Below are 27,408 nucleotides of genomic sequence, written 5' to 3' on the forward strand. Positions count from 1 at the left end.
TAGGAAGATCATTACTAGTAAAAAACTAGAATTTCTTTTCCCCAGTGTCTCACCACTCTTGTAGCCAGTATGCCCACAATTCTTCTGGCTGATTTTCCAAAATATTCCAATTTTGTAGCCGATTTTCGAACAATCGGCTGATTTTCAGACGAATCTGATGTATTTTTGAACCGAGCGAACAGCCAAATAGGCGAACAATAACCGGGCCGATTTGGGGAAAGCCTAGTCTGGTCTTATGCTGGTCTGATCTCATTCCGGTCTGGTCTCATTCCGGTCTGGTCTCATTCCGGTCTGGTCTCATTCTGGTCTGATCTCATTCCGGTCTGGTCTTATTCTGGTCTGGTCTTATCCCGGTCTGGTCTCATTCCGGTCTGATCTCATTCTGGTCTGGTCTCATTCCGGTCTGGTCTCATTCCGGTCTGGTCTCATTCCGGTCTGGTCTTATTCCGGCCTGATCTCATTCCGGTCTGGTCTCATTCCGGTCTGGTCTCATTCCGGTCTGGTCTCATTCCGGTCTGGTCTCATTCCTGTCTGGTCTCATTCCTGTCTGGTCTCATTCCGGTCCGGTCTCATTCCGGTCTGGTCTTATTCTGGTCTGTTCTCATTCCGGTCTGGTCTTATTGGGGTCTGGTCTTATTCCGGTCCGGTCTCATTCCGGTCTGGTCTCATTCCGGTCTGGTCTCATTCCGGTCTGGTCTTATTCTGGTCTGGTCTTATTCCGGTCTGGTCTCATTCCGGTCTGGTCTTATTCTGGTCTGGTCTCATTCCGGTCTGGTCTCAATCCGGTCTGGTCTCATCCCGGTCTGGTCTCATTCCGGTCTGGTCTTATTCCGGTCTGGTCTCATTCTGGTCTGGTCTTATTCTGGTCTGGTCTTATTCTGGTCTGGTCGTATTCCGGTCTGGTCTTATTCTGGTCTGGTCTTATTCTGGTCTGGTCTTATTCTGGTCTGGTCTTATTCTGGTCTGGTCTCATTCCGGTCTGGTCTCATTCCGGTCTGGTCTCATTCTGGTCTGATCTAATTCCGGTCTGGTCTCATTCTGGTCTGGTCTTATTCCGGTCTGGTCTTATTCTGGTCTGGTCTCATTCCGGTCTGGTCTTATTCTGGTCTGGTCTTAGGTTGCGTTTGTTCGGTGTCATTCCGACACCATTCCAAAGTCATTCCGCTGTGCTTTGGTTGCGGTGCGTTTGTTTGATGCACCGGACAGCGTTTGTTCCGTGCAATTCCGATTCCGGTCGCGGAATGAAGGGGGCAGAATCGATTCTGGCGATTCCAAAGAAATAAGTGGAATGAGTGCTCATTCCGAGCGGATTGAAAATGTGCGGCGGCCACTGGGGGTTGTCACTATTGCATACCTCCGCCAACAAAACCTCAAACGCGATTGTCGACAGACGGAATGTTGCCGAAAATCGTCCAGGGTGTAGGCTGGTACTGTAACCTCGGGATAGTTACCGCTACTGGTTTGTGGCATTTTTTACCCTTCGCTGCCTGAGACAGCGTTCGGTCAGGACAAAAACTGGATTGATGCCCTCGCACCTCTTTTCCTCATCGTCGAGCAGGGCCTCCAGAATCACTCGATTAGGGAGGCAGTCCCACTAATGCATATCACATAATCACCCACACAGGCACTGAACCTGCCACTTGACTTCTTCTTACAACCGCACCTCCGTCAAACAAGCGCTTCCAATCCGTGAAGAGCTAGAGCCGTTTTGACTGATACGAGGTCGAATACGGAATAGTCATGATGAAGTAGCGGCCAAACGTCGCGTACAGGCGTGTACCCTAGTGGAGCTCGTAGGCCTATGCCGAGTTTGGCCGCTCCTTCACCATGATCATCGTAGGGGCATGCAGAACTAGAAACGTACGGAAGCAAGATAGCAACCACAACATTCTTAGGCTACCAGCTTATCTTTGAAAGGCTGCAAAAAACAACTCGTAGATCTCAAAAACAAAACATTCGACCGCCGTTTGCGGAGTCTCGCAAAACGTTTGCCAGATTCCCGAGTGCATGCACGCACAATTGTTTGCTACTCTCATTCCATGCTCATTCCGGAATGACCGAACAAATACAACCTTATTCTGGTCTGGCCTCATTCTGGTTTTGGTCTTATTTCGGTTTTGGTCTCACTCCGGCTTTGGTCCTATTCTGGTCTGGTCTCATTCTCACGCTAATCTTGGAGTTCATAGGGAATGTCAGTGAGGAACGTTTAAGAACAGAACATTATGTCCTATTCCCATAACTCCTTTCGATATTTTGTCTGCCTATCTAGAGAAACCCTTTGTCTGCGGTGTGGGTCTACCCCTGAGAATGCTGCAATGTTCAGATGTGCCTGTATATGCGGAAGTCGCATCTGCATTTCTCACACAATCTCTCTTAGGGCCCGGTCCCACATGCACTTGAGAGTTGTGGATCCGCTGCAGCGGTGTCGCAACAGCGTGTATCACCATGGAAACTGCGAGTAGCGGAACTTCCGCCATGGCGGAAAGTTTAAATCCGCTACTCCAAAATTTTTGGAGCATATACTCTCCTGCGGAAGTTCCGCTCCTGCGACACTCTGCCATAGTGAGCGATTTGTGTTGTTCGATTTAATTTTTCGGTCATGAAGTGGACACTTGGACTTGATTTAGAGCAGCTACGGCTGCAGTTGTACACGTCATGTATGTTGAGGTCGAGACTCGTTTGACCAATTGATGAAGAGAGATACGGAGCGGTATAGGTAGATAGCCGAGAAGCTGATGCTGAAACCGACGGCTGCGGCGTCGGCCAAAGACCAAATCGCGGACCCGTGAGCAGCCAAGCATGGCCATCATGTAAAACCACGCAGGGGGACCACTGTGATGTAGGTCTGGCAAGAGCAATTCTAGTATCTATAGCAGGTATCGTCGATGTGCTGCTCAACAAGTTCGTTCTAGTATTCAGCAACGACAATGTCGCTGCGTTCTCCATAGCCTTGTGACAACGTCTCGCCAATCGACCTCTACCCAACGGAGAATCCATTCTTTCAGATTATACAGAACAAAGACTCAAAGTCAACAATACCGAACCCACGACATGTAGCTAATGGTAATGCTTGATACTCAACTGAACAAAAACAACGATCTGTCCAACACCTAGCATCTACATCATCAGTACATCAGTGCTGCGTTGATGTGTCCACAAAGGACGAAACAGTTCTGTCCACAGACACAGTACTGACTGTACACCATCAGTACAGTACTTGCACGCGTACTTCGAAGTGAAAGCATGCTTGAGTTGCAGGAGAGCTGCATTGAATTTTTTGGAAGTCAGAGAGGCGCGCTCGCTTCGTTCGCCGTGCACGCGTGATCATGGGAGACCACGCGAGCATTTTGTCGCAGGAGAGGTGGGGCACCACTCCCGCAAAACCTTGTCGCACCAGCGGATCCGCCACTACATGTGGGACCGGGCCCTTATGGTATTCTGTCTTAACTCTCCTTCCCGTCGAGAATGGAATTGTTCCTGTTGCACACTCAGTAGAGCATGCTTGTCTTAATCTCATGGTCGTGGATCTGAGGACCATGTTGTCGTTGCTCTTGTACAACTGCTTCTTTTGCTGCTCTCCGACTCACACTCCAAGCAGCAGTTGTGACTGTTAGAATACTTCAGAAAGAGAGCTAAGATGACGAAGGAATGAAATGTTCAAAGTGCCCTGGGGTGCATTGCTAGACATTGTGTGTGCTCTTGCGTGTATGTGTGTGTGTGCGTGTGTGTGTGTGTGTGTGTGCACGCACGCACGCGCGTATGTGTGTGCGTGTGTATGTGTGTGTGTATGGGTGTGTTCGTGCATGTGTGTATGTGTGTGCGTCCTGTGATCGCGGGTTCCATATTTTCCTCTACTAAATTCATTCCTCTAGGTTGAGTACTTCTTCAAGATTCTCCAGTAACTACGGAAACAGACAAGACTTCAGTGAAGGTTACAGTGCATCCTGAGTAATCGGCGTCACAATGCATTTTCGTTGATGTGTCTTCTGTAACCGCTGGAATGAACATTCAGCCACCGTTGCAGCAATGTGTTGAGAGATGCAAAGGCGAGGTTTGATGAGCTGATTTCGATGTGATATTTATCCTGAAACATAATGCAATGCCATAGTAAATGACTGTCGTTGAATTCATTCCTTTTCGCTTTCATTATAAGAACAGGATTTATCTGTCTGTTTGAACCACACATATACTATGCATGCGTGGTGTCTGCGGGCTCTGTGATGTCATGATGTTACGGTGTCATGATGTCATGTTTTGATGTCATGATGTCATGATGTTATGATGTTATGATGTTATGGTGTTATGGTGTCATGATGTTATGATGTCATGATGTTATGATGTCATGATGTTACGGTGCCATGATGTCATAATGTTATGATGTTATGATACCATGATGATACCATGATGTCATGATGTTATCATGTCATGATGTTACGGTGTCATGATGTCATGATAGATCATCTTTGTCTTATGTCTGTTTTTTTTTTTTTTTTTTTTTTTTTTTCGCATTGATAAAAGGCCTCTTTTACGGGCAAACAGAATACAATTGACAGTGGCATGGCGAATGATTAGAACACAACACCAAAAAATGAAAACAATTGTATGTGTGAAAAAACGCAAAAACGAGAAACAAAAAAACAAAAAACAAAAAAAACAAAAAAACAAAAACAAAAAAAACACCAAAAACAAAAACAAACAAAAAAAACAAACAAAAAACAAAAACCAGGAAAATACAAGGGCATTGTCCTGCCCACCATCGTCTCCAAAACCTCACAGCCGGCCCTCCGAGATTGCCAACTCTCGCAATGCATTCACAGGACGGTGATATGACGTCTTATGTCTGTGCATTCGTTGTGAGTTATCTTATCCAGCTGCAGGGTGTGCATTTGTGTTTATTCATTACAGTGTTACACACTGCATGTATAGCATGTATGCTGCAGTTGATAGTTTTGTATTGATAGTACACATTATCATGACATCGTATAGTTCTCATCCTATCTTCAATGTAGCTAGTAGTAATAGTAATTGTAGTAGAATTTGAGTATTTCGCTCCTGCTCTTGTAGCAGTTCAGCACTCTCGTGTGGGGTAGTGCATTTTCTGTTTGCGTTATCCAGAGCTCACTGACTTGTCAGTTTGAGCACTCTCATGTGGGGTAGTGCATTTTCTGTTTGCGTTGTTCAGAGCTCACTGACTTGTCAGTTTCAGCACTCTCATGTGGGGTAGTGCATTTTCTGTTTGCGTTGTTCAGAGCTCACTGACTTGTCAGTTTCAGCACGCTCATGTGGGGTAGTGCATTTTCTGTTTGCGTTATCCAGAGCTCACTGACTTGTCAGTTTGAGCACTCTCATGTGGGGTAGTGCATTTTCTGTTTGCGTTGTTCAGAGCTCACTGACTTGTCAGTTTGAGCACTCTCATGTGGGGTAGTGCATTTTCTGTTTGCGTTGTTCAGAGCTCACTGACTTGTCAGTTTGAGCACTCTCATGTGGGGTAGTGCATTTTCTGTTTGCGTTGTTCAGAGCTCACTGACTTGTCAGTTTGAACACTCTCATGTGCGGTAGTGCATTTTCTGTTTGCGTTATCCAGAGCTCACTGACTTGTCAGTTTGAGCACTCTCATGTGGGGTAGTGCATTTTCTGTTTGCGTTATCCAGAGCTCACTGACTTGTCAGTTTGAGCACTCTCATGTGGGGTAGTGCATTTTCTGTTTGCGTTATCCAGAGCTCACTGAGCAATCTCGCAAGGTACGCTCGGGCCTCTGGCTTTGGAAAAAAATTTCATTGCTATCAGGATAAACGCAGAAAAGACTCCTATTGTGTACGTAGCTACCCGGATTTCACTTGTGTCAAGTGAAGCTTGTTCTTAGCCAGTATTGCTACATAGCTATGATGGTCGTTGACTGATTCTTTCTTACATTGTACATGTATAAAAAAAACTTACCATCTCCAAAGCAGCAGCAGAGATATGGAGATATGGAGTGGGTGAAATAATACCAAGCTACAAAGGAGAGAGTGACAACAACCATGCCAGGGAAAAAGAATTGGGCGTCATGAATATTTGCGCCAGGCCTCGTTACATGGCCCCTGCACCTCATACACACACATACACACGCGCGCACACAAACACACACGCACGCGCGCGCGCGCACACATACACACTGTTCATTGCGCTCGAACGGTGGCGCTACTTCATTCATGAGGTCGATCTGATGCCCCTACCGCCAGTACCGGTCCCTAGCCTGGGCTAGCCCTGTCAGAACTGTACGTGCGCGTGCGTTACTTGTCAGTCAGGGCGAGATACGTGTAGTGCAGGGGATTCAAGGGATTTCCCCGTGTCCGCACCCGCAAGGACCAGTAGTCTGTCCATTTACCTGCTACTGTGCTAGTGCTACATGATGTAGTAGTAGACTAGTAGGGTCCGTGATACATACTGGTAATCGTATTGTATGTCTGCGCTACAATCGAAATACGAGAGTCGATAGAAACTTGCCGAGACTACAAGTTTCGATTCCTTATAGAGCATTGTGTCCGTATCAGTGAAAGTCGATGCGTTCCTGGAAATGCGAACGGATTGAGTTTCATGTTCTCTTTTCTGCAGCAGAATATTTCAGTGGCTTTTCAGAACTTCATTCTAGTGGCGACAGTTTGCCTTTGCTGTAGTGTATGGCAAGAACCCAGAACACATGTTTATTGCAGATCTACTGCAGGGCTTGTTCCGCGGGTTTAGTGCAGATCTACTGCAGGGCTTGTTCCTCGGGTTTATTGCAGATCTACTGCAGGGCTTGTTCCTCGGGTTTATTGCAGATCTACTGCAGGGCTTGTTCCGCTGCCACTCCTGATATACAGTCAGTTCTGTGACTGTTGGAGAGCCAGAGAGACCAAGCTTCAAGAGAGGACATGAGATGATCATGATGATGGTACACAGAACACGGATTGTCAAGTGCACCGTGCAGTGAAGTCACTCCACAACACGGTAAGAAACGAAGGGTGTACGTGTCAACGCTCACAGCCATGCGCTGGCTGCTCAGTAATCTGGCAATGCTAGAACGAGGAAACGTTGAAAGAAAATTCGGTTTGAAGATAGCGGTTGGACTATGTACAAGATTAGTACAACTGGACAGATAATTCGCCCAGGTAGACCTACCCAGGCACCCAGGAACCCAGGAACTGTGTACCAGTCAAACTTCGTATCTGAACACGTTTTACAAGGAAACGTGAATGTGACTGTAATCACATAACTGCATGACTTGAATGCCCCTCGATACAGAAACAAACAGAGAGAGGGGGGGGGGGAGGGGGGGGGGAGGAGAGCTGGTCTCCGCAAAACGGAGCACTGAAATCCGTGTTGAAATAAAGTGATGGAACAATAGGGAAATGAATTGAAACAGAGCATGCACTGCATCATACAAAACCTACTACAGTGGTCCCTCTATAATCCGGCACCATTTGTGCCACGAAAATCTGCTGGATTAGGGAGGGTGCTGGATTAACAAATCTGATTTACTGCTGCAATGTACATGAAGAGGACATTTTGGCTACTGAAAATTGTGCTGGTTTATCGAGGGTGCTGGATTATAAAGTGCCGGATTAGAGAGGGACGACTATGCTACAGTTGCTGTGTTCACTGAAATACGACCCAAAGTACAAAGCTGGCGGCCTGGAGCAGTTCCAATCACAGTTTACATCATTGCATCTGCACATGTACTGTATCTTTACATGTGTACGTCCAGCCACATACCTGCCACTTCCAGGCAACCAAGGCTGGTGCAGGTGTACGTCCAGCCACATTCGTGCCACTTCCAGGCAACCAAGGCCGGTGGACACTGTAACGCTAAATCACGTAGGTAATTGACCACCGGGCTGCATGTCCGCTACTAATACATGCTCGCACATGACATTGCTTGTCTGTGCCCCGCTCTCTCATGTAGGCAGGCCGTCGTAATGATGGGTTGGATTTAGTACACCGTGCAATATACAACAAGTAAAATACGGTACCAATTTGTCAAGGCTATCGGCGCAAATGGAGGGGGAGGGGAGGGGTTCGGCCACCTGTTGGAAAAACCGAGTTTAGCAAACATTCGTGCTTCACCCAAAACAAATTGGCATGGCGATAACTACAAGAACAAGCGGAATACCAATAACCTGCCAACGATGGTTAAGGCGTGCGGTAGGTTGCTTAGGTGGAAAAGCTGCAAAGGCAAACTCGCGCTGCAAAAGCAAACTCGCGCTGCAAAAGCAAACTCGCGCTGCAAAAGCAAACTCGCGCTGCAACAGTGATACAGCCTGTCACAGTACAGTTTCTGTGCTCCCTACTGTGTGTCAAGCTCTGCCTTATAAGGGCATTGTGCAGCCTGCTTTCTAACATTGTTTGCCGTGAAGCAGTTTGTTAATGCAGGGGTGTAGGAAGGTATTTTTAGTGGGGTCAGCCATCTGAGGTAGGAGGGGTTGCTGGGACGAAACATTTGGAAAACGTACGCACTGCCGGGCTCCTGCGCGGGGCTCCACGCAAGCATTCGCAACCGCGATGCGCGTACGACATGCCGTATAAGCCACCTATCCGCCTTGGGTGCAAGCTCACCCAAGGCCACCCTCGCAAGGCATTAACAAGTAAAGATATTCACCAGTTGTTTGTTGTGCCTGCCCGCCGCAGAAATTGTTTGTAATTGTCTCTTCTAAACTTCCGCTCTCAGCGATAGTCTCACATTCACCATGGCTTTCTCGCAGGCACAAAGGAAGTCTATCCAGCAGATCTTGGCAGCCAGCGTGGCAGCAGCCCTCAGCGGCAACGCAGCGGAGAACGTCACAGAGCACCAAGAAGACGTTATGCGTGCTGATGAATTCATGCACCATACGGACATGGGTTACCCTTCCTGCATTTCGCATGTCTCGTTGGAGACAGTCGACCGGATCAGACGAAACGAGTATATAGATCTGGCAATACTGCTCCTGCCCAAATCTATTTCTACCGGGGAGCCAGACCCTAAGAGGTTCCGCATAGACGAGGAAGGGGCACTTTCGGTGACAAGCGCACCGAAAGGAAAAATTGAGAACCTTGCCATGTGGACCGAGGCATGGTCTATTTTTAGCCTGATCGCCATCCGCGATCAACCTCGCTGCGCCGCTGCACTGATGCAGCATCAAATACGCATGGTACAGGCAGCCGGGCAGTACCGCTTCTCGGCAGTCGTGGACTATGACACGCGGGCACGCCAGGCCCTGTCAAAGGACCCAAGCCGATCCCTGGCGGAGCTCGACACGGAGCTTTTCGCGACGTGTTTCACGGGACAGGCCCTCCCCAATTGCAGCATTTGCAGGAAGGTGGGGCACTTGGCCGGAGCATACAACTCGGCCTTTCGCGGCAAGCAGGTGAAAGAGAGTGCAAGCACTAAATCAACCGAAATCTGCCGCCGCTACAATCACGGCGCCTGCAGCGGCCCATGTCGCTTTCGACACGCCTGCCTCTTCTGCTCAGGCTCGCACGCCGTGTCAGCCTGTTCAGCCACGAAATAAGAGCGAACAGCAATCAGCCCCGGCACCACTTTCTTGCAATCACCCACCCCCTAACACCCCTATGAATATTGCATTACACCCCAACACCCCTATCAATATTGATGCATTACACACTGAATTGCTGGCGCACCCTAATCCTGCATTTGTTCATTCTCTAATTAGCAATTTACGTGCCGGCTGTTGTATCGGGTTCGCCGGACCCCGTGATGTGTCTGTACGCAGCCCGAACTTGTCTTCAGCGGCAGCACACCCTGAGGTCGTCGACCAGTACCTGGCCACGGAATGCAGTCGCGGCCACACCGCTGGCCCCTTCAACGCGCCGCCATTCGTCCATCTGCGCACCTCTGGCGTAGGTGTGGTCCCCAAGAAGTCGGGCGGTCACCGGCTCATCATGCAACTGTCCGCCCCTGATGGGAACAGCGTCAATTCGTTCATTGACAAGCAGGCCTACCGTTTCTCTCAAATTACGATTGACACGATAGCAGACCACGTGCGCAGGACGGGCCCCGAAGCCCTCCTGTCGAAGGAGGACCTGAAGCACGCTTTCCGACTCTGCCCAGTGCACACCGACGACTGGCCGCTCCTCGGCATGTTGTGGAAGGGCAACTACTATTTCGACACTCTCCTGCCATTTGGCCTACGCTCCGCTCCCAGTGTGTTTAACTGCCTGACTACCGCCCTAGAATGGATCCTCCGTAATAACTATAGTACCTCTGCACTGGAGCACTATTGGGATGACTTCGTATCAGTTTCTCCAGTAGCCGAGTCTGTCACGTCCTCGGCGGCCGCGACCCACAAAGCCACTATTCTGCAGGTCTTCGCAAAACTGGGCGTCCCAACAGCAGACGGCCCGGTCAAGTTGTTGGCCCCGCCACCTGCCTCACAGTGCTTGGCATCGACATTGATTCAGCGGCAGGGGAGCTGCGGCTCCAAGCTGAGAAGCTCCGTACATTGCGGCAACTCCTCGCAGTCTGAGCTATCCGGTCATCAGCGTCCAAACTCGATCTCCAGTCCCTCGTTCGCCACCTGGTGTTCGCCGCCAAGGTCGTCCCAGCCGTTCGTACGTTCACTCGCTGCCTCATCGACCTGTGCTCCTCGGTCACCAGCCCTGCCACGGCCGTCCGCCTCACCAGCGAGGCTCTCGCCGACATCAAATGGTGGCAGGATTTCCTCCCACTATGGAACAGAAAGGCCCTCCTACGCGACCCCGTATGGTCAAAGTCCCCGGACCTGGAACTGTTCACCGACGCGTCAGGCAGCGGTTTCGGCGGCTTGCACCAGGGTCATTGGTTCGTGGGCACATGGTCAGCGGCGCAGCAGGCCCCACCATACACATCCATAATGTGGAGAGAGATGTGGCCCATCGCCATTGACTTCCAACTCTGGGGCCCCCACTGGGCACAGATGAAGATCCTCCTGCACTGCAATAATTCAGTAGTGTACACTGCCTGGGAGTCCGGCACATGCCGACACGCCGGGGTCATGGCACTGATACGCAGCACCAAGCAACTCGCCGCTCACCACAACTTCTGCCTGCTTGTCCGTCACATCGCCGGCGTCGACAACAGCACCGCAGACACACTCTCCCGGGCCCAGTTCCAGCGCTTCCGCTGTCTGGTTCCCGACGCGGAGACTGCCCCATCATCACTCGCAAGTGCCCAATCCGACAACAGATAGTCGCATTCGTCTGCAGTTGGCCAGGCGCTCTAGCCGCCAATTCAAGCTCCCGGCAATCCCAGCCACCACTACGCAGGCTCGCCGTACGTCCGTAGTCCCCCAGCCCAGCATCTGGCATCTCTGCTCTTTTCTTGTTTTGTTTCCCCTACTCTACTAACCCACCTACAATTTCCGCTGTCAATGATTATCCATGCTCTCGCCGGGGCAAACCCTTCATGGTCTATCTTACCGCTCGGTGTGCTTAATGGGCTTATCCGGCCCCTTAGAACCCCTTTTTCTTTTTTTGGGAGTAATGGGGGCCGACACCCGGCATGCCCCGAACCGGCGACCGCTGTACTCGGGGGCGCTCCATATGTACGCGACACGCGTGGCCCGCATGGCGCAAACAAAATAAGAGCCAGGCACCGTGTTTCCATGCTACCGAGGCAAATTGTAGAGGGCGTTAAGCCTACCTAGCAGGTTGTATGTTTGCCCGTATACTAGGGGCACGGCTCCGCGAGCCTGACCTGCTCGCTGTATTGTGCTCTGCGTGTATATCCAGGCTCGCAAGCCGCGCGCATAACATCCCACCGGATGTCAACCTTCCGCCGGAGGATCGCCTACAGACACCACCACCGCAAGCAACGGCTCCGCGAGCCAACGCTTCGCCGCCCGCTGTCTATTGTTCTGTGTGTCTATCCAGGGTTGCTAGCCCCGCTCGCATTACATCCCGCCGAACATATAACTCCCGCCGGAGAATTGCTTACAGACACTGCTGCTGCAAGCTACGGCTCCACCGAACCAAGGTTTCGCCGCCTGCTGTCTGTTGTTCTGTGTGTCTGTCCAGGGTCGCCAGCCCCGCTTGCATAACATCCCGCCGGAAGTCCACCTCCCGCCGGAGGATCGCTTACCGCCGCAAGCCACGGCTACGCAAGCCAACGCTTACGTGCCACCCCCATGTGTCCACCCGCAAGGCTAAGTACCTATGGATTAGGCCAATAGCAGAGGCTCCCACCCCGCGGGGCTGGGGGAGGGGGGCTCTCGGGTCGTATTTGCATTAGCCCCACAGGATGAGGGCGAACCTCGGCCAAACCAGTACAGGAACGCCCCGCCGAGGTAAGGGGGGGGGGGAGATCTCCCACTAGGATAACCCACGGGTCCCCTGCTTACAATCCGCAGCCACGCCGCCGGGCCAGTGTGTTCCGGGAACCGGGCCGCTGTTCAGCGACCCGGCGCAGCACGCATACCCCGCAGCTTGGCCGCCGTACCATCCTGCCTGTTTAGAAAACATGCGCATGTGCGGACGTATGCGTGTGTGCGTTTGTGTTGCATACGCTTGTGCCTGTGTCCTCCTAGGCTCGCTAGCCGCCGCTCTCTCAGCGAGAGCAGAGCACCTGATTGCCAACTCGGTAGCCACTGGCACACAGCGCACGTACGCCCCAGGCTGGCGTTCATTCCTGGAGTTCATGGGTCGCATGCGCCGCGACGCACATCACCCAGATCAGAACGATGGCCTACTGTTCGCTGCCGCAATGTCTCACTCAGTCAGCGCCAGCACTCTGAGAGTCTACCTGGCCGCGATCAAATACCACCTCCTGCGCATGGGAGGCCCGGTCGGGGCTACATCCTCAAGCCGCATCACAGCCCTGCTCAAGGGCTTAGAGAGGGAGATAACGTCGCTTCCCAGACATCCGTCAGCACGCCCTCAGTGCCAAGCGATCACCGTCCACCCGCTGAAGGTTCTCCGCCAGTTCTTGGATCGGTCCTTGTACTCCGCGGTAGACAGACTAATAATATGGGCTGCTCTTACGACAGCCTTCCACGGCCTGCTGCTGCGTGTGAGTGAGTACACGTCGCTGTCACCACACGGTCCCGGCAGCCTCAAGACGCTGAGGCGCGAACACCTCCGGTTAGCCCAGCAGGAGGCGTCGCTGCAGCTCCAGAGGACGAAGACGTCTCAATTAACAGCAGGCGGGGAGGTAGCGCTGCATCGCTACGCTGACCCCGCACCATGTCCCGTCCGAGCCCTGCAGGCTTACGTTCGGTCCAGCAAATGGAGCAATGACAAGCAACCCCTATTCAAGTTTCAGGATGGTCGCCATCTCACGCCGAACGACATCAATGATGTCCTACACAAAGTGCTAGGTCCAAGCATCAGCAGCCATTCCTTACGCACCGGGGGAGCCACACACATGGTGGATTGAGGCGCACCAGAGTATGCCCTGATGGCTGCAGGCTGCTGGTCCAGCAGGGCATATCGCACGTACATTCTCAGGCCCGCAGGCATGCCACAGCGCTACTACTAGAGCCTGCGTGTCGCAAGCCATTCGGTACCTTTATTGGAGGCACGGGTGCTGTCGATGGGCGCTGCATAGTGCACGCACATCGGCACCATTGAACTATTCATGTGTACTAAGATTTAGTGTTCCGCTGCCATAGCAACCTAGTAGTACACGTAGCCGTTCTGACGGCGCAGGACCCCGCAGGTCGCTTCTGCTGCCCTTGCCTCTCTGATGTGTGATATGTGTACATCATTTATAATCATAACCTCATACTGAGTACATGTACGTCATACTTGATTACCGATCACAGGCTCATGATTATTCACGCTGGAATATAAACGCTTGTGACACCCCACGGGCCCGTCTCTGTTGTGTGGCATGATGGTTAACTGTCACTAGTCACGTGTCACTTGCAACTGAGTACCTGGACCTACAACTAACCTACAAGTACAACTAGCACTGGACAGTGGTCATGTACATGTGAATTCTGTACTAACTCTTACAGTTCTAGTCCATGTCAGCTCACAGCCTCACAGGCACAGCGTCCAAGGGACTTCCCCCAACGGCTGTCAAGAAGCGGCAACTTAGAAAGATGGCGTCGGTTCGAGATGGCATGGTAACCGCGCACGTGCCGTGGTCCGTGACTTGCTCATGTATGCACGCAAATGCAAGTCACAAACTCACAAAGATCTTTGCATTTGGAGAAATATCTTCGACTCTCTTTGGAGGTTGGCGAGGTTTGCCTAATCTTTACTTGATTGCGATGCCGGTATGTCCTCTCAATAATTAGAACAAAGAGAGCTGATGATCGCTTCATTGCTGAGCAGAAGTAACAATCAACTCTCCTCATGTCCTCAGTGCCAAAGGAAGACGACTGCAATTCCACAACGAGCATTTCACGATGATGGAAACAATAATCGTGTACTAGTACACACTTGGACCATTTGGTCATCCCTATTCTAGCCGCTAGTCCGTCCAGCAAGCAGATATTGACTATTACGATAAGTACAACTGCGTGAACTTCTCACCCTGCAAATTCAATTCAAGACGTCACTCCAGTCAAGAATTAGGGTCTTTACTCGAGAACTTCACAAATACAGGTCAAGGCACCCCACAAAACTGATAGATGGCACGAACGAAAGACAAATAGGCTAGACAAAGTGTCCCAAGTGATTGAAAACAGCAGATCTACCAAATAAGACAGCTACATATGCCTAAACAAAGATTCCCATACAGTAGAGAGTAGTATCAGGCAGAATGAAAGCCTTGGAAGTGCACAAATACAGCCACGACCGCCACAAAAATTGGACGACCGCCACAAAAAAATTCTCATTGCTCTACCTCCTTGAAGGGTGAAAGTTACCAGTTATCCTATAGCGATGTCAGTTTATGCCTGTTGGAACCCCCCACAGCCCGCACGAAATACCTTTCAAGTAATTCCAGGATGCAATTGCAGCTCCAGACAGGAGGAAGAAGAACACCGTGAAAAATAACGGCAACGATGCCCAAACTCTCGGGAAACGCCTGAAGTCTTCCTGAAGATGTTAACATTGAATAGCCATCGATTACCAGCGTGGTTTGGTGACTTTAGAACTGTTTTGAGACTTAGAACGAAGCGATATCTCAAATTTGATGGAATTGTTACCTGTCAAATGCGTGGGCGAGCAGGCCAGCTGACTGGTTATGCATGAACATGCATGAGCATGCATTGATTTTTCATGGTTCACGTGCAGAAAACTAAGTTGCCGCGATCCGAGTGCAGCTAACAGCCGTGCCCTTAAATTATATCTAGCCCTGCTACATTTGTATTGTGTCTAGCTCCTCCACTGCACACGTAGAATGTCTACAAGTCATGCAGTCTGTCATCACGTGATCACTACAATCAATCATGCAGCACCTGCTTGATCCATTATGGATCACCTGTGTGATTCACCGCTAGTGCTGCAATCTGGAGACAGAGCCTCAGAGGTAGCTCTTTCCCAAAGGTGCTCACCCTTTTTTCCCCTTCTTGGATAAGCCCGTTTCTTTCGCCCTTTCTTGCGTTTTTTAGTGAATATCGCCCTTTTTGAGCTTTTTGAGCTGAAGAAGTGCTAAAATCTGTTTGCTCTTGTATGCGATCACAGTTTCCGAGTACTCGGTGGGGCTTGGCACGCCGCTTATTTGGGGGGGGGGGGGGGGCAACAAGTATTAGTTAGTTGGTGAAGCCTGTACCCGGTGTACACAATGCTGTAAAAAGTGGGTTTTTTGAACTTTACTTCCTGTTTTGCCTTCCGTGGACCCATAAGTAGAAGATTGCGTATTCATTTCTTAGCTTGGGTTCATATCTGAACATGTATCATGGCTATGCTTCACTGAAAAAGAGCACTTTTTCAGCATAATATTTTGAGGGACGCGAAAAGCACTAAGTGCGAATTAAAAGGTCACCATAGCCATGATACATGTTCAGATATGAAAAAAAAAGTATCAGTGGTTGGACTGATGTACCATGTACATGTCAATTCCATCAACCAAAACTTATGAACTTTTTCAATAGATCCGATACGAAACTCGCACAAAGAAGTGTAAAGAAAACAAGCTAAAACACAGAAAAATAATATGGCACCCATTTTGATAGTCCAGGGGATGGCCCACGCCTGGTAAAAGAAAAAAAACAGAGAAAAGAGAGAAGAATCATAACAAGTTTTTTTCATGTATGCAAAACACAGCTGAGCACTCTGAGCAAGGCCAGGTACGCGGATCAGTGGGTCCGGCAAGCGACGAGCTCGAAAAATTACAGGGAATCTGTTGCCCAGTACCAGTTGCTGTCTCTCAGGTGTTGGTAGACCTTTTTCTTGAATGACTGAAAACGTGTTTTGTGTGGGCGCTGCGACAGCAGCCTGTCAGGAAGGGAGTACCATGCGCCAATACAGCAGTAAGGGAACGACCGCTTCACGACGGATGGAGCTGAGACAAGGAGCGTGTCTGACAGTTGATATGCGTGGCTAGTGGCATTATTGTGCTCGTTCCGGGTTCTGGGGTTGGCTGGAGAAACGCGATGCGGTGGCAATACAGCAAGTAACTGAGGAGGACCAGTGATGAAATGCAATTTGTACATGCACGAGAGAGCAGCAATAGTCCGGCGGACAGCCAGACTGGGGACAATTGCACCAGGGCCAATGATGCGCAGTGCGCGGCGTTGAACATTATCCAGACGTTGGATGTGGCTGGCTGGCGCGCCCATCCACACAAACGGGGCATACTCCATCAGGGGCCTCACGAATGCCTTGTAGACGGTCGTTCGGCCAGCTGGCGTTAGAATGTGGGCCGCTCGTTGGAGAAAGCCGAGGCGCTGCTGGGCGCGGATGGTCACGGTCCTGAGGTGACTAGCGAAGGACAATTTCGAGTCAAATCGAACACCATGCAGTGATATGCTGGTTTCCTCCGGTACAGGCGTACCACCAAACAGGATTTGGGGTAGGTCTTAGACCTAGACTCTAGGTCAGTGCGTCGGAGGGTAGCAGTCATAGCCTGTGACTTGGTGGGCTCGAAAGACACTTTCCACCGGCAACCCCACTCATGCATATGCAGGTGGTTTGTAGATACCTGAAAGACTTAGGTGTGTGCAGCGTCCCGAGGGCACTGAGCTGAGGATACTAGACTATAATAAATTATTAAATAATAAATGTGGAAGAGAAAAAGACATATGGATACGAGTTAAGAGTAACTCTCCATCACTGAAACATGATACAGTCAGAAAGTGCAATAACTAGGCACAAAACTGGCACAAAACTAGGCACAAAACTGACAGAGTACTGAAACATTCGACGTCATGACAACTAGCTTCAACACATCTCCGTAGCGCTAACCGACAGCCTTCCAACTTGGAAGGTTCAAGGTTATGGAAAGACCAAAGTGGGGAAGGCAAGCGCAACGAAAACGAGCAAAAGCTACAGTCCCAACGTTGGGTGGTGTGCTGCTTTGCTGCTTCGAATTGTAGTTAGACCGCTTTGTCAAATATCGTACTGGTCTCGCTGGTCTCGTCATCGTCCAGTAACAATCGACATTCTTTGTTCCGTTGGGACTGTAGCTTTTGCTCGTTTTCGTTGCGCTTGCCTTCCCCTCTTTGGTCTTTCCATAACCTTGAACCTTCCAAGTTGGAAGGCTGTCGGTTAGCGCTACGGAGATGTGTTGAAGCTAGGTGTCAGGACGTCGAATGTCTCAGTACTCTGTCAGGTTTGTGCCTAGTTATTGCACTTTCTGACTGTATTATAGTATCATGTTACAGTGATGGAGAGTTACTCTTAACTCGCATCCATATGTCTTTTTCTCTTCCACATATATTTATGGCTGAACATCAGAGTTTTAAATAATAATAACAATAATAACACTGCAGCACGCCAGCACACTATGCGCATACTACGAACAGTGGAACAGTTTGAATTGAAAGGCCGTGTTCTTGCCTTGTTTTTGAATAGTTGTACTAGATTCACCCTTCAAAAGGTGCCATCTCAACTGGAGTCGGGTTTCCTTGTGGTGTGTAGCGCCAGAGCATGCCAGCACATGCATTCAGCCCCGGAATGTGCTGAGTGAGGAGCAAACAAAATGATTCATGCAGAATCAGTAACTGTGCAATGTGCATGGCCACTACAGCCTGCAGCACCAAGGGGCCACAATAAGCCTGCCCTCACATGCCTACCTTGTCATGTCACCTAAACAAAAATCATCCATGTCTCTTCCTTCACTCTAGTGCAGGATCTCTCTTCATTTCTTTCCTGTGATAACAATTTTGTGTTTTTTATGGATTTTTTAACACAATACCCTGGTGTGTTTGAGATACTTTTAATACCACTATGAGTTGACCCACACCTGTAATATTTTGTTTCCTGACCTCCCATGCCCAGTAGAAGCTGAAAATGAGAAAAAGCCATTTTGTGAAATAATTTCACCCTAAGCCTGGTTTTCGCAGATTCTGGGCCGTATAGTGTCGTATCGTCCGCATAGGCCTCAAGCTTAGCATTGCCATCAAAAACATCGGCAGCGTCATTCACGTATATTAAAAACAGCGTAGGGCCCAAGATACTACCCTGGGGCACCCCTGCAGAGATTGGGTAGAGAGAAGAAATCAGCCCGCCGACTAAGCACTGGAGTGAACGGCCGTCAAGATAAGACGATAGCCAGCCATGGAGAGTGCCATTAATGCCGAGCTGCCGGACCTTGTACAGGAGGCCCACGTGGGAGACCCGGTCAAAGGCCCCGGCTATGTCGACTGCGAGAATTCGTGCCGCGCCACCTTGGCCAACGATGTCCACCCAGGCGTAATGAAGCGCCTGTAGTGCGTCTGCGGTGCTGAGACCTCTAAGGAACCCAAACTGATGGGGAGCGAGGAGCTGCTGGCGCTCAAGATGGTTCATCAGTTGGCGATTGACAATAGTTTCCATTACTTTGGACATTATGCATAATAACGATACTGGGCGGTAGTTCTTCAGAACAGAGCGCGAGGACCGTTTGTGGATCGGCACCACGTTAGCTGTCTTCCAAGATTCTGGTTGAACTCCGCACCTGAAACAGAGGGCGAATAGCTGGGACAAAGGCTTCGTAGTTCTTTGGCACACTTCTTCAGGACCCGGGCTGAAATGCTGTCAGGACCAGTCGCCTTTGATATGTCGAGTCGCGCTAGCAGACGGTTCAGTATTAGAAATGCAACGAACGAAATCTCTCGTATCTGTGTGTCTCAACATGTTTCTCTGTCTGTCTCTCTATTCTATTAACCTCGCTATCATCTATCTGTCTGCCCCTCTCTGTCTCTGTCTATGTGTCTCTGTCTGTGTCTTGGTTTGTCTGTATGCCTGTCTTTGTCATTCTCTAGCTGTCTGCCTATCTCGTTCTGTCTGTTTGCCTGTTCCTATCTGTCTGTCTGTCCATCTGTCTACCTGTCTACCGGTCTCTGTATTTCTGTCTCCATCTGTCTGTCTCCGTTTCTCTGTCTGCTTCTCTTCTTCAGTCTTTCTCTGTGTGTCTCTCTTTGTCCCTCACTCGGTCTCTTTTCTCTGTCTCTATCTTTTATTCTCTATCTGTTTTTTCCCCTCTTATTCTGTCTCTCTCTTTCTCAGTTATCTTTCTCTGTTTCTGTGTGTGTGTGTTTGTGTGTCTTTCTCTCTTTCTCTTCTCTCTCTCTCTCTCTCTCTCTCTCTCTCTCTCTCTCTCTCTCTCTCTCTCTCTCTCTCTCTCTCTCTCTCTCTCTCTCTCTCTCTCTTCTCTCTCTCTCTCTCTCCGTCTATATGTTTCCCTGAATCTTCGTCTCGGCCTTTCTGTCTGCCTATCTGTGTTTGTCTGTGTAACTCTCCAATTGTTTCCCTGTCTCTGTCTGTCTCTGCTTGTCTCTCTATGTTTGTCCGTCTTTTTTCCGTTTGTCTGTCTTCTTGGCCTTGTACTTATGTCGCTGTTTCTCCGTTTGCTTCTCTTCTTCTGTCTCTCTTTGTCCCTCTCTCAATCTCTTTTTCTCTGTCTCTGTGTTTTCTTCCTTCTCGATCTTCCTCTCCTTTCTCACTTTTTTCCCCTCTGTTTCTCCCTAAGGACCCTCTGTCTCTGGCTCTGTCTCCCTGAGTCTTTGTGTCTGTCTCTCCCTTTGTCATTCATTATGTGCGTCCCTATGTTTCTGTCTCGAACTTTATCTTTCTGTGTCTGATTGCCTATCTGTCTGTCTGTTTTCTCCTCAGTCTGTGTGTCTGTCTGTCTCTTTTTTCCTTAATGTTTGTACCCCTGGTTCTGTATATGTCTTTCTGGGTCCGATTGTCTGTCTATTCGTCTTTGTCTGTTTGTGTGTGTCTCTTTCTCTCTGAGTCTGTGTCTCTGTCTGTCACTCTCTATGCGCATCCCTCTGTTTCTGTCTTTCTGTGTCTGTCTCTATATATCTCTCCCAGCCGCTGTTTTACACATACGGAAATTGTGTGGCACCGCGCACGTGGCTGTATATTTACCTATGCGTGGGACATTCACACACCCACACCCACACACGTGCACACCCACACACACTCGTATGCTCGATCATACAAGTACATGTACATATTATGTAGTAGTGAAGAATTCACACCAGACACATTAGTAAAACGTCTCTCTCTCTCCCTCTCTATATATATATATATATATATATGCCTGGCAATGTGCTGCATATACAGATAGTGAAATTGTATGGCACAGAACACGTACATGACTGTATATTTACCCACACGTGGGGCATTCACGGATGCACACACACACACACCATGCATACGCCCGTCGCAAGAGAAGCACGCAAATGCACACACACACACACACACACACACACACACACACACACACACACACACACACACTTGTACGCTCGATCATACAAGTACAATGTATTTCGATTACACGTACAATGTAGTAGTGAAGAATTCACATCAGAGACATTATTAAGTTAAAACGTCTCTCTCTATGCCTGCCACTGTGCTGCATAAAAAAACTACAGATAGAAGATAGACACGTACAAGGATAATTGTAAAGTATACATTATATAATACACGTACATGTACATGTAGCCGAGGGATATTCCCAGAGAGTGAAACTAGCGGATGAAATGGCAAACGAGAGTCTCAACTTTTAAAGTAGAGTGGGTGGGTGTGCAGACCAGCGTAGGTCATAACAAATAATATTGATAATAAAGTGTAACCAATGCCGGCAATGGATAATGTGTGAGCGACCAAAGAGGCGTACATTGTCCTGTACCACCATAAACACACACACACACACAAAAACACACACACGCACACACAAAAACACACACACACACAAAAACACACACACACACACACACACACACACAAAAACACACACACACACACAAAAACACACACACAAAAACACACACACAAAAACACACACACACACAGACCGATTGATCTATCATGCTGCAGGAATCCCTCATATATCTCATCCTGTGGTACATATCCCTGGGAGAATTGCAAGGACCTAAATACGGCAAGCAAATCGAGGGACAATAGGTGCAAGCCTCGTTGTTCTAGTTGTCTAGACTGCACTGGGTTCTTGAAAATACTGAGCCTCCACGTTGTATCTGTGTGGCATGTGGCATCCGTTGATCTCGTTTGAGCAGTAGTAGGCATGCACTGCATAATGTTTTGATGACAGGTTCGATAGCTGATGAATGGGTTTATCATTTGACTTCCTGTGTGGGTATTGCTTCTGTGGATTGGTTTGGAGCAATGTTCAGATAGTCCAGGGCATCTGGCCAATATATAATGGCAGTCCAAGCTAGTTGAATATCCGGATCACTTTTTCTCATCTGGTCTACACTCCATCCGCTTGCATCCATAAGCAATGCAAACGCATTGTCCCTTGCACAGGCGCGTGACTTCTGCTGGCAATTCCGGGAGAGCAAACAATGGCAGAGCGAATATTCCCGTGAAGTTACAACATGATCTGAGTATAATCGTAGAACATCAAGTCTTGACACTACTTGTGACATGATCAATTCTGCTATGCTCTAATGCAGACTAGCAATAAGAGGCATTTATCAGATACTAGTAACCATGAGGTACTGAGACGATTCTTTTTAGCAAACCACCCACTCCTCTATAAATGCTCAAATAATCTGTCATCTGCCTGCTCCAATTTCCTCTTGACAATTGGAAATTGCTGGCGTTGTCTGAGCCATAAACACCATTATTGGCATTAATCCAACGCCTCCCTTGCTCCCCATCTCTGCAGCTCGTAACGATAGGTTTGGCACATCGAAATCTAAATCTAAAACTAACAAACTTGAAGCTCTTATTAGTTCAAGCTACATTTTCAGAGCCAGGAAGTTGCAAATGGCAAGAAACCCAGCTTCTCTTCACCATTGGCATCACGAGCTATGATCATTATCAGCCAGCAATGTTACTAGAGGAAAGGCACTGGAGTGAACAGAAAGCTTTCCAAGCACCAACGTTACTTTCTCAGCAAGAACAAATAAAAAGAAAGGAACAAAAAAGGAGCAACACCTGGGATTTGTCTATCCGGTACCCGGGTGTGTGTAGCCCCTGGCAAGGCGAGGCACTGCCACAGATTCCAGTACAACGGCCACGGACAAGTGTCCCACTGAGATGCGGTCGCTCGTCCGGACCGCTCCGACGCGGACACCTGCGAAGAGCAGCCTGTGACGTTTATTTTTATGACAGAAAACTGCAAAAAGAGTTGGGCTTGTCCTTTTAGTCCTACCCCTATGGGCATGGGAGAGAACGCCCACTCGTTCCGTTGTGACAGATTCCAGGGCCACGTTGAGGGCCCTACCCCACCACCCGTGGCTGCTTCTGGACTTGTTTTAGGTTTGGATCCCGCGCACGGACAGAATGGGGACGAAAATGTGAAAAATTGTAAATGCCTTTTTTTGGCTTCCGGCTGGCTCGAACACCGTGGTACTATGCCGAAATTTTGAGTTTTTCCGGCCTGGAAAGCCTGTCAATGAGGCGCATGAACTTTTAAATCAAGTTCAGAGGGCCAGCATAGTGGCAGGAGTTTGTGGTCAACATTTCACTCAAATCCATTGAGAGACACCAAAGTTACGGTCAATTGAATGCCATATGAAATTTTTGGGTGATATGCCACCTTTTAAAGTTTCATGCTTTCACTATCATCAGGCAAGGTTGCCTGATGATAACTTGATTAAGGTGATAAATAGTATAATCAAAGCGGACATTAGGAAATGATCAATGAAAATACATGTACATGTATGTAAGAAAAGAGAGAGATTGGAAGATTTGTTACAACTCTGAGTTTCACCTATTACTACCATCATCAGACAACTGATGGATCCAAAACGGGCAGGCAGAACATAAGGGGGAGCAAGGTGGGAAATTCTGGGGGGTATCATAGGCGACGCGTATCATAGCGGAAGAGTCAGGTGCAGGCGTGAAGTTGCCAAGTCTTCAGACTTGGGGCTATGCAGCAGCAGTTCCGGCGCGAATGATAATAGAGCTGGGGACTTTTAAAATGCCACATCCACACATGCCAACACCATTACACACAAATGCACCCACACTCTCTCCCTTTTCTCACATACACATACACTTGCACGCGCATACACGCACGCACACACATACACACATTCTCTACATATATCTCTCTCTCACATACACACACACACACACACACACACGCACGCACATATGCATTCTCTAAACCCCCCCCCCAGACCTCAGACATGCCCATCGCGGAAGCGATGATAGCGAACAGCTATGTTAGACATAGCAACTTGTGCTGGGATTACACCATTCAACAGCTTGCAAGGCTGATGAATCGACCGCCACTATTTTTAGCCTGGTATCCACCACACAGCTGATTGAAGTGACTTTTTCTGGCCAGTGAATCCCTCTGCATTTGCAGATTTGCGTGCTTCTCTTGCGACGGGCGTATACATTGTATACGCCCGTCGCAAGAGAAGCACGCAAATCTGCAAATGCCCTGGATGTGCACCCACAGATTTTCTCTTATAGCAACGATAGCGAAAAAGATCTGAATGAGACAGATCAATACTTGCGCCAGATAACTGTCTAATGGACCGTATGCGTGTTAAAACAAAATGGCGTCACGATTTATTGAAAGTGGTATAGTTGGTGGTACGAGTGTTCAAAACCATTAAACTTCATACTGTTCGTCTTCTTTTTGACATTCTCTCTTTCCATCGTCCTTAGCTTTTGTTTGTTGTGAGCTGTTTTGGCTTTATCCTCTACCTCTGGGGGATGCCAAGTGATGGTTTTGAGAGGCTGGTGTTGGCTGCGAGCGAGAGTTTGCCGATCGCCATCGTCCTCGCTATAGCGATGAAAATACTAGTTACTGCGCACCTGGCAGATATCACAACACGTCGGGGCGTCGGGGCGTCCAGGAGCAAAGGAATCTTGGGTTTTCACTGGAATCTAGTTCCTCCAGCATCGTATAGCCCACCATCGATGGATGACCGTCCAGAAACGTTGAACCTGGTCTTCTGCAGCATCTCGCAGTCCCATTCAACAGCTTCCAAAGCTGAAGAATTGGCCACCACTATTCAGCCTGGTCTACACCACACAGCTATGAAGTGGCTTTTTCTGGCCAGTAAATCCCTGCTTTTTGGTCTTTTTATTTTTATTTATTCACACGCACACTCACACACACACACACACACACACACACACACACACACACACACACACACACACACACACACACACACACACACACACGTCTGGTCCTGGTCCTGGTAAACACTGCCATTGCGGTCACGTGTCCCCTTACCGGGCCGACAATATAGAACGACGAGCGGGACCATGTTCGAGAGAGCCATCTCCAGCGGCTATTATTATTATTGCAAATAACGCTGAGTAATTACACGAATGCATAAAACCAGCATTTGCTTCCGGGAAGGATTCACAAACATAAGACAAAAAACACCATGGCTCATTGTAACTGCACATACGAAAAGCAGCTTCTATTGTCAAATTCGAGTGGCAATGTCAGAAAGACGGTAGCATGTTCGTGCACGATGTTCACCCTGCAGGGGATAAGTCAAGGACGCGGCTCGGCAGAGGAAGATGAGTGCCGCGGGGTGCCATTCCACCGTGACTTATCCCCTGCCAACTGCCGCAGCTGATTAAGGCCTCTAAGCGTGCCCAGGCGAATGCCGAGTCGGGCTAGGCAGTCCTGAGAAAGCAGCTATGGATCTGGCTTATCATCGGAAACGATTCCTCTCACGGCTGCCGCTAGAACTGGTCCATCACTCTCCACGACAGAGCGAACATTCCATGAGCCAACGCTCAGAGTCGTTCCAAGTCGTCGTCTTCTTGCGGTAGTTTGCTCCACTCGCGGGCTTGCAAGTGCGACCGAGGGCAATGGTCATCGGTTGTGTTTGACCGGGGTGCTGTGGTGACTGGCGTTAGCAAAGCCAAGAAGGTGCCCCGTGGGGTCCAGGTGGCAAGAAACGACCAGGACGGTACCCTCGAGCTTGGTGACGCAGTGGTTCGCTGGAAGGAGAGCTGTCGCTTCTGGGAGGTTGAGTGGAAGTGGACGGACAAGAGTCCTGCCCACCTAGGCTCTGGCATTGGCGAATACTCCCGCGGCAAGCTGTCTGCTGATCAAGTCAAACATTACGAGGCGGAAGTAGACGCGTGGATAGAGAATGGATGGTTGACTCCACATGATGCGACGGTTCAGTTGGCGCAGTGTTACCATTAATAGCTGTCTGCCAGGAGCACAAAGCCAGCACGCCTGTTCGTCCCGTTATGGACTACCGGGACCTCAACAAGGCAATTGACTCGAACCCTGGTCCAGATGTGCCGTCGTGTGATCAGAAGCTGCGAGATTGGCGCCTCCCGGGCCAGGAGCAGGTTATCGTGGACATCCGCAAGGCCTATCTTCAAGTCCGGCTGCATCCATCGCTACTTCCCTATCTGGCTGTGGTGTGGCCAGAGAAACTGTACGTCATGACACGTATGGGTTTCGGTCTGGCAGTTGCGCCGAAGGTCATGAATGCCATTGTCAAGTTTGCGACGCTTGACTTTCCGCAAGTCGACAATTATGTCGACGACTTGTTTGTGCCTGAGGAGGAAGCAGAGGCGGTGAAGTCCAAGTTGGAACACTATGGTCTGCCAACTAAGCCTGCAGAACCATTGGCTCAGGCGCGGGTGCTTGGGTTGCAAGTGAGCAAGCGTGACGGCAACCTGGTGTGGAAACGATGTGACGGCGTCTCGTTGTCGTGTCCGAAGAATCCGACGAAGCGGCAGATCTCGAAGTGGTGTGGTGCCCTGACTGCTCACTGCCCGGTCTGCAAGTGGCTTCGACCGGCGGCCAGTTTCTTGAAACGTATGGCGAACTTGTCAACCGACGGGTGGGACGACGCTGTTCCAGACTGTGTCGCTACTCTCTGCACGGAATTCGAGAAGCAGGTCGGTTGTGCTGATCCAGTGTCCGGACGGTGGAGTATCAACACTGCTGATTCTGCTGCTTGGACTGTGTGGTGCGACGCCTCAGACACAGCCATGGGCGTGGTGCTCGATGTGGATGGTGTCGTGGTGGAGGACAAAGCCTGGCTGAGGCCCTCAGACGACAAAAGACATAATAACGCAGAGCTGGATGCGGTAATCAAAGGCCTGAACCTCGCCTCGCACTGGGGCCTGCAACGACTCGTGGTGAAGACCGACTCCAAGACAGTACACAGTTGGTTGGTCTCTATGCTACAGGATGTCGAGCGAGTGAAAGTTGGCGGCCTCCACGAGCTTCTCGTGCGGAGGAGAGTGCAGATCATCCAAGAAATTGTCAAAGTCGCTGGGATGGAGGTGATAGTCGCCTGTGTACCATCTGCAGAGAACCGAGCTGACCCGTGTTCCAGTTACATGGCTGGCATGTGCCAAGACTCTCAAGAAGGCAGAAGTACCCGGAGCAGCTAGTGTTGCCCTGGTGATGTCCAGCCAAGGCCCACTCTCACCAACAGTGATTAAAGAGTCACAGCAAGAAGATGAGACAATGCAACAGGCTATGGCGGTCCTGTTGAAGAATGATGGTCAAATGCCCGATGAGTATATGCATGTGCAGTCCCAACTGCAAGTCGCCGATGGCATCCTGATGCGAAGTGTGAAGGTACCACCGAATGAAATGGTTGTGGTGCCCCTGTCATCCCAGGCAAGCTGGAGATGGCAGTGATGAAGAAGACTCATGCTAGGACTGGACACGAGTGCATGTACCGAATGCTGCGCAGCCGATACTATTTCGTGAAGATGGCCACCAAGTGTCAGTCGTATGTGAGCAATTGTAACATGTACCTGGCCTGGCCGTTCGACATCCCTGGCACCTGGTACCCATCACCATAGAAACATGACGCGAAAGTGTTGCACGAATTATCTAGAGCATTTCAACATTCTGCCCGACAGTCAATATGGCTTTAGGCAAGGAAGAGGCACGTGCGACATCCTCACTGCATTGCACACTGAGTGAGTCAAGACTGT

General features: G+C 49.6%; 3 protein-coding genes across 9 annotated transcripts in view; all 3 read left to right on the forward strand.

Moving 5' to 3' along the window:
• LOC135812430 (nucleoside diphosphate kinase homolog 7-like) overlaps window positions 1-4,472 on the forward strand; it is a 23,536-nt gene extending 19,064 nt beyond the window's left edge. For both annotated transcript variants that reach the window (XM_065325798.1, XM_065325799.1), the window contains one exon: window positions 3,873-4,472. In XM_065325798.1, the coding sequence (XP_065181870.1) occupies window positions 3,873-3,902 (30 nt within the window). In that variant the 3' untranslated portion in view covers window positions 3,903-4,472. The remainder of the gene's footprint in view (window positions 1-3,872) is intronic.
• Window positions 4,473-6,528: 2,056 nt separating this feature from the next.
• Window positions 6,529-13,996, forward strand: LOC135811251 (uncharacterized). Of its 6 annotated transcripts, none has more exons than XM_065324453.1 (3): window positions 6,529-6,969; window positions 7,727-7,840; window positions 11,725-13,996. In XM_065324453.1, exon 3 carries the CDS (start codon window positions 12,452-12,454, stop codon window positions 13,364-13,366), a length of 915 nt encoding a protein of 304 aa, XP_065180525.1. In that variant the 5' UTR covers window positions 6,529-6,969; window positions 7,727-7,840; window positions 11,725-12,451; the 3' UTR covers window positions 13,367-13,996. The 6 variants fall into 6 exon arrangements, with proteins under 6 accessions (XP_065180525.1, XP_065180528.1, XP_065180524.1 ...); XM_065324456.1 differs by having other exon boundaries at window positions 12,010-13,996; XM_065324452.1 differs by having other exon boundaries at window positions 7,727-7,836.
• Window positions 13,997-25,689: 11,693 nt separating this feature from the next.
• LOC135812405 (uncharacterized) lies at window positions 25,690-26,853 on the forward strand. Its single transcript, XM_065325778.1, has one exon. It carries the CDS (start codon window positions 25,690-25,692, stop codon window positions 26,851-26,853), a length of 1,164 nt encoding a protein of 387 aa, XP_065181850.1.
• The last annotated feature ends 555 nt before the right edge of the window (window positions 26,854-27,408 follow it).

Source organism: Sycon ciliatum, chromosome 3 (assembly GCF_964019385.1).
Source record: "Sycon ciliatum chromosome 3, ocSycCili1.1, whole genome shotgun sequence".
NCBI lineage: Eukaryota > Metazoa > Porifera > Calcarea > Leucosolenida > Sycettidae > Sycon > Sycon ciliatum.

Bases quoted from the DNA above. Each gene is read 5' to 3' on its own strand.
- LOC135812405 (XM_065325778.1), top strand. From the start codon at position 25,690: ATGGACTACCGGGACCTCAACAAGGCAATTGACTCGAACCCTGGTCCA.
- LOC135811251 (XM_065324453.1), top strand. From the start codon at position 12,452: ATGCGCATGTGCGGACGTATGCGTGTGTGCGTTTGTGTTGCATACGCT.